At 51.7% G+C, this 7,454-nt stretch overlaps 1 protein-coding gene across 1 annotated transcript in view; it reads right to left on the reverse strand.

The window, feature by feature from the left end:
* The window catches only part of Wee1 (WEE1 G2 checkpoint kinase), a 16,157-nt gene extending 10,350 nt beyond the window's left edge, over positions 1 to 5,807 (reverse strand). Inside the window, 4 exon segments of the mRNA XM_013028665.1 lie at positions 1,160 to 1,394; positions 1,839 to 1,899; positions 3,367 to 3,572; positions 5,223 to 5,807. Coding sequence (XP_012884119.1) covers positions 1,160 to 1,394; positions 1,839 to 1,899; positions 3,367 to 3,572; positions 5,223 to 5,792 — 1,072 coding nt within the window. The 5' untranslated portion in view covers positions 5,793 to 5,807.
* Positions 5,808 to 7,454: the final 1,647 nt, after the last annotated feature.

Raw genomic sequence — 7,454 nt, forward strand, 5'->3', positions numbered from 1 at the left:
TTCTTTTTTGCTTATGTGGTGCTAAGGAATCGAACCTAAGGCCTCATGAATGCAAGGCAAGCGCTCTACCACTGAGCTACCTTCCCAGCCCTAAATGGTTAATTTTTAAAGCCTGTTTTTTTTTAAGTTAACATCCATGAATTTATATTATAATGAAGTCAGATCTTTTCTCAGTTGTAGGGCTACCAAATTTTCTGACAGTCCTTTTTCTTTTTTTGTTTTTGTGCCAATCCTGGGTTTTGAACTCAGGACCTGAGTGCTGTTTTTTTTTTGTTTAAGGATGGTGCCCTTCCACTTGAGCCACAGCTCCACTTCTGGCTTTTTTGGTGGTTAATTGAAGATCAGATTGAAGATCAGTCTCACAAACTTTCCTGCTCAGGCTAGCTTCTGTGATTGTAAGATCTCAGCCTCCTGAGTAGCTAGGATTACAGGTCTAAGCCACAGGCACATGGCTTTGACAATCTTCTTTAATAGAAGCCTTTGGAATAAAAATCAGAAAAAAAAATCTGGGGTAGAAGAAGCAGGCTCAAACTCAGTCCTCCTGCCTGAATGAAATTATGAGTGCTACCATGTCTATGAAATTACATTCTAAAACAAACATTACGTATTCCCTAATAAAACCAGTAAAAACAAATGATACAAAAGTAAAAGGATATGGTTAAATCTGTATCTTCTCAAAAAGTGTAAGAGTTTAGGTAATTTTGTGTGTGTATGTTTGTCGTGGGGCCTGAACTGGGCCTGGGCACTGTCCCTCAGCTCTTCAGCTCAAGGCGAGCACTCTACCACTTGAGCCACAGCACTACTTGTGGCTTTTTCTGCTTATGAGGTGCTGAGAAACTGAACCCAGGGCCTCATGCATGCAAGGCAAGCCCTGTACCAGAGCCACCTTCCCAGCCCCAGGAGTTCAATATTTGATAAATTAAAACTTATATGCAATAACATAAGAGGCAAAAACCAAACGACAGCCAGGCTGTAGCTCATGGTAGCTCATGTCTGTAATCCTAGCAATGCAGGAGGCTGAGACGTGAGGGTCGCCCTTCAAAGCCAGACCTGGCAGGAAAGGCCATGAAACTCTTACCTCCAATAAACTACCAGAAAACTGAAAGTGGCACTCTGGTTCAAGTGGTAGAGGGCTTCTTTGAGCTGAAGAGATGAGGACAGCGCCCAGGCCCAGAGTACATGCCCCATGACAAAAAAAAAAAAAAAAAACTTAATACATACTCATCAACAGAGCCCGCCAATGGCTTTTTTGATCGTTTAATGGCATAAACGCATCCATCCAGCCTCTTCACACACTTAAATACAGATCCAAATTCTCCAGACCCAATTTTCTCCAACTCATGAAATTCGGTTGTGTATCGTGACTTCATATTGCTTTCAGTAATTGTAATTCTCTGCAATAAAAAGAATATTCCTTGGAAGTAAAGCTGTGGCTCAAGTGGTAGAATACCAGCCTTGAGTGAAAAAGCTAAGGGACAACTCCCAGGTGGCTAAGTTTAACCCCCCATTATCACTAGTGAAACAAAAACAAAACAATATTCCACCTTTGTAAAATTGATTTTTTTGCTATGGTGACAGGATAGTATGTAAAACTTTTAAATCATTCTACCTTACATTTTACTGCTTACTCAGCATATTTACATCATTACTTATTAGTGCAGTACATTAGATTTCTGAAATAGCTGAAAGCAACTTATAAACCAGTATGGTGGCCCATACCTATAACCCCAGCATTCCAAAGGCTTACTATGTTTGCCACCAGAATGGGATACACAATAAGACCGTTTCAAAAACACAAAACAAAAATCACCAGTACACAAAACAAAAAAGTAATTTACTTTAGCAGGTCTTGTTTCATCTTCAAACTCACAATCACTGACTTCCATATCTTCACAAGAACTGAAAAAAAAAAAACCACATAATTTTCATAAATATATCTAATAGACTTGACTTGAGAACCAAAGCTTTATCTTTGTGTGTGTGTGTGAGAGAGAGAGAGAGAGAGAGAGAGGGAAAGAGAGAGAGAGAGAGTGTCATGGGGCTTGAACTCTGAGCCTGGGCACTGTCCTTGAGCTCTTCAGCTCAAGGCTAGAGCTCTACCACTTGAGCACAATGCCACTTCTGGTATTCTGGTGGTTTATTGGAGATAAGCACCAGGCCAAAGCTTTACCTATTAAGTACACAGTATATAGCTGGGTGCCGGATGCCGGGTATCAGTGGCTCTGGCCTGTAATCCTAGCTACTCAGGAGGCTGAAATCTGAAGATCATGGTTCAAAGCCAAGCCGGGGCAGGAAAGTCCTTGAGACTCTTATCTCCAATTAACCACCAGAAAACTGGAAGTGGCGCTGTGGCTTAAGTGGCAGAGTGCTAGCCTTGAGCTGAAGAGCTGAGGGACAGCGCCTAGGCCCAGAGTTCAATTCCCATGACCAACCGACTGACCCCCTCACCCACACCCACACTAGTATACAGTACAATGAGTTTTAATGGATAAAAAGAGGGAAAAAACACTTAATTTTGTAATCATGAATTCAATCCAGCTGATGGAAAAGTCCCTGATGAGACAGGCTCCCTAAACCACTAGCACACATAACGAAACACATTCTCAACCAACTTTTCGCCTGCCTCATTTTTGACAGTAGACTTCCAAAAGGTATCCAGGTTTTTTATTGCTTGCTTTCTCTTTTGTTGTTGTTGTTGGTGGTGGTGGTCATGGGGTTTGAACCCTGGGCCTTGGTGCTGTTCCTGAGCTCTTCAGCTCAAGGCAAGTTCTCTACCATGTAAGCCACAGCAACATGTCCATTTTTTGATAGTTAATTGGAGATGAGAGTCTCATAGACTTTCCTGCCCAGGCTGGCTTTGAACTGTGATCTTAGATCTCAGCCTCCTGAGTTGTTAGAATTATAGGAGTGAGCCACCGGCACCAGGCCAAATTTCATTTTTTGAGTGTCATGTATGTTTGTGCTCTCTGTTTTTCTCTTGGTAGCATTTAATCTCAGGAGATAGTGGGAAGTAATCGGTTGTAGGCAAGGAATAGTATAAGAAAGAAAGCAATAGCCAGGCACCAGTGGCTCTCGCCTGTAATCCTAGCAACTCAGAAGGGTGAGATCTGAGGATCACACTTCAAAGCCAAGACCAGCAGTAAAGTACATGAGACTCTCATTTATCTCCAACTAACCACCAGAAAACCAGAAGTGGAGCTGTGGCTCAAGTGGCAGAGTGCTTGTCTTGAGCTCTAGAGATCAGGGAGAGCGCCAAGGCCCAGAGTTCAAGCCCCATGACCGACAAAAAAAGAAAAGAAAAAAAATGTGGCAAGTATATGAAACCAATCAGGTGTGCAGGCAAAGCAAATTATTAAATTTACTTACTCATTCCAATATGTTCTCTTTCTTCGACGACACTCTCCTGAAGAATGAAGCAATAAAGAATCTGGGGTAAAAGGATTAATATTCACTTGAGGAGTTGGTCGTGGGTCAAATTCTCTTTTTCCTGATCGTTCTGTGTCCGTGAATAGAGAACAACCCCGGAGTTTAATGGCGCTGGAATCTATTCCTCGGGCTTTAGACAGCAAACTCTAGGGAAGAGAAGAAAACAAAACAAAAAATTGGACCCAAATCCAGTTTTCTAAACAGGCCTTAAATTTTAAGTGGCTTAATGTGTAAGGGGTTGTGAAAGTAGCTCAGTAATAGAGCACGTGCAATTCTATTTCTAGCACCCCACAAAAAAAAAAAAACATGGGCTGGGAAGGTGGCTCAGTGGTAGAGTGCTTGCCTTGCATGCATGAGGCCCTGGGTTCAATTCCTCAGCACCACATAAGCAGAAAAGGCTGAAAGTGGCACCGTGGCTCAAGTGGTAGAGCACTAGCCTTGAGCTGAAGAGCTGAGGGACAGCACCCAGGCCCAGAGTTCAGGCCCCATGAACAGCAAAACAAAACAAAACAACAAAAAAAAAAACATAGGACACAGATTTGCTATACTGCAAGTCAAACAGACAGTGGCTAAATTAGGGCTGTTAAGGGGGAATCCTACCTATCTGAAAAAGCCAGCAAAGTAAGGTCTGTAATCCTAAAAGGAACATTTATGCTGACTAAAACGAAGTTCATCTCATTTTTCAAAAAGTTAACAAAATCTTTCAACCATCTAAAAAGAGAAAGCAGTGTGCCTTACAATCTCCCCTCCCCCATCCAAGCCGGGCTTTGAAAACCACAGGCAGGACTCCGCCCCTCCCTTGCAGAGGGATCTTGCCTTGGGCAAGTCTCACAAACACTAAAGTTCCCAGCGCACGAACTCCTCAGTGGTGATTAACGGTACACCGACAAGAGGCTGTCCGTGCAGACTCACTTTACAGTTACGGGAGCCTTCAGGTGTGATATGAGGATCCTCACTTGGAAATGTCCCCTTCCTATAGTGTCGTGTGGTCTCTTCAGTCCCAAGGGTGGTCACCTGCACACTCAGTGGCCATCCCACAAAACAGGTGCTCCACACAGCCACTGCTGCAAGTCATGTAACACACAGGTGACTTCCTGGCCACACATCAGCCGCCCAAACGGACGGACACGACCAGCCGCAGGTCAGAACGAAACGTTCTGGCCCCCAAAAGAGACTTAAAAGCCAAAACCTTCACCCTCCCCCGGCCATAAAAAAAGGACTTAAAAAGCCACCCTGAGTTACTCAGGGAGTGTGTCTCCACGCCCGGAAATGCAAGGAAGGCTAGCTTTCCACTCCCAAGTGGAGGCGCAGACCCCCCCCAACCTGTCCCCCCCCCCATCGCCACAGGCTACAAAACCATAGGCGCAGGTAATTTTGTTTTTAACCGACCTCCTTCTGCCTGCACCGCCCAAATTACAAGCCCGACAGCGGAGTTTCAAAAGGCACCATATGGCTCGGGAGTGTCGGGTAGTGGGGCCCGCACCCTCCCGCATCTTTGCACACCCGGGCTAAAAAGTAGCCGGGGCGGCAGCTCCCCACCCACCTGCCCTGCCCCCAGGGTAAGATGAAGACGCTCCCGAAGAGGCCCATTGTTCAATTACATAATCTTAACGGCCAGCAGCTTCTGGGCCGGGCTAGAAAGAGGGGCTGCCAACTTTCAGTGGCAGCGCTTGAGAGCGAGTGGGGTGCGGCCGGGCGGTTATGTAACCGAACCCCGGCGGCAGCGGTGGCGGCGGAGACTCGGCCTTTCAAGGAAAAAAAAAAAGGCCCGGCCACCCCGCGTCCCGCCAGCTCACCTTCGGTGTGTGCGGGGTGTCGAAGAGCCGCAGCTTGCGGAAGGTCTTGTGCGGCGGGGTGCCCGGCTGGTCGGGCAGCGGCGAGCAGGGCACCACGATGGCCCGCCGCGCCCCGCACACCCGCGGGGACGCTTCCCCCGGGGCCCCGCAGCGCACCGGAGAGAACGAGCTGCCCAGGAAGTAGCTGGCAGTCGGAGACTTGACCGGCGAGGAGGAGCCGAAGCCTTCCTCTTCCCACGAGTCGCCCTCCGCCCCGCCGCCCGCAGCGTCCGCGTCCGGGCTGGCGCCCTGCAGCAGGATGTCCTCCTCCAGCTCCCCGGGACTCCCGGGGGCCGGGCCGGGAGAGCGGCGGTGCTCCGGCCCCGGCTCCGCGGGGCTGCGCGCGGGCGGCAGCGGCGAGTCGGGCTCCTGAAAGGCCGAGTCCTCCCCGGTGCTGTGGCCGCTGCCCTCCTCCTCTTCCTCCTCCTCCTCTTCCTCACAGTCGCTGCAAGGAGAGAAGATGAGCTTCTGCCGCAGAGTGCAGGCGGCTCCGAAGCGGCGGGGCGGCGGCTGTCGGCTCAGGAAGCTCATCGCTGGCCTGGGGTTGGGGCCGAGGGCCCGAGAGCCGAGGCCGGCCGAGTCCAGGTCGCGGCCGGCCCAGGGGGGCGGGTCCGCCACGTGCAACTGGGCGCGTCGGGCGGCGGCGGCGGGCCTGCGCGGCGGCGGCGACCTCTCCCGGGCGCTGGGAGCTGGGGGCGCGGCGGCGGGCACGGGGCGGACTGTCCAGAAGACGCTGGGTGGCTCGGGCGCCGAGGCTGGGGTCTCGGAAAGTCCAGCCGCAAGTTCGGGCTCTGCGGCTTCCCGCGACCGTTAACCACGTGAGGGCCCAGCCCACCAATCCCCGCCCAGCCCTGGGTTTGAAAAAAAGGGAGGGCGCGACGTAGCCCGCGGGGGTGGGACCAGCTACGCGATTTTGGCGCGAACCTGCTGGCTCCGCCCTCTCACTCGGCGCGCCGCCAGGCCGGGGCGGAGCCGCGGAGCGCTGGGGCTCACTCGGCGGTGGTGAGGCCGGGCTCGGAGCCCCGAGGTCTCACTGTGGGGAGGAGAGCTGGCCGGAGTCGGGGGCCAGCCCCACGCTCCTAGGGGCTGGGCCTCGGGGACGTCCTGGGCGTGGCTGTGCGAAGTCACGTTCCGGTGGCAAGGTCTGGGGGGGGGGTGGCGACTACTGCCTCTGGCCGCTTCCGAACCGCCGGAGCTCTAGTGCGTCGGCCGAACCCTCCGAGTCCACGCGGGAAGGGCGAGCGAATTGAGCTGTGCGTGCTGGGACACTGGCACCGGTGTTCTCGGCCTGTCCCCCTCACCCCGGGTGGCCACGTGCCCACCCCGACGTGAGCGCCGCCGGGCCGGCGGAGCCAGCTCGGCGGCGGGGCCGGACTTCGCCTGGCAAACAAGCAAAACCCTGGCCACTCCCCCCTCGCCCTCCCTCCTCCCTGCGGCCTTCCCCCCTCCCCCTCCGTCCCGCCAGCCCCCGCACCGCACTGAGCGACCGCTAAGCTACTACGGTGTTTTGGTTTGGTTGGCGTTGGCCGAACTGATTGGCCTGGTGTGCACTTCTCCCTCGTAACCGGACTCTTTTTCCTTCTTAGTGGTGGTGCTGGTGGTTTGCGGGTCCTGGGGCTTGAGCCTCTTTGTGCTTGAGCCACGGCGCCACTTTCTCTGCGTAGTTTGTTGGAGTCTCACGCGGACTTTCCAACTGCGTCCTCAGAGCCCAGCCTCCTGAGTAGTTAGGATCACAGGCGTGTGCGCCACCAGCGCCCTGACAGTAGGAATTCACTGACAGTAGGAATTACCAGAGTCCAAGGACATAAGATTGCCAAACTTACCTGCAGAAAATCAATTTAGATTCTCATTCACAGTAGATTAGAGCTCACTTTTTGTGAATTCTGGATGTAAGTGTCTGTTCTTGTGGATTTGCTCTGATTCACATTGCTAAACAGAAGTCTTGGGTTGAATGGCCTTTTACATTTTTTTTTTGTCAGCTGTGGGGCTTGAACTCTGGACCTGCGTGCTGTCTCTTCGCTCCTCAGCTCAAGGCAAGCCTGAGCCACAGTGCCACTTCTGGTTCTTATAGTGGTTTATGGGAGGTAAGAGTCTCACAGACTTTCCTGCCTGGGTTGGACTGTGATCCTCAGGTCTCAGCCTCCTCAGTTGCTAGGATTACAGGCATGAGTCACCACACCCAGCTTTTTACAC

The sequence above is a fragment of the Dipodomys ordii genome, unplaced genomic scaffold (assembly GCF_000151885.1).
Source record: "Dipodomys ordii isolate 6190 unplaced genomic scaffold, Dord_2.0 Scaffold113, whole genome shotgun sequence".
Taxonomy (NCBI): domain Eukaryota; kingdom Metazoa; phylum Chordata; class Mammalia; order Rodentia; family Heteromyidae; genus Dipodomys; species Dipodomys ordii.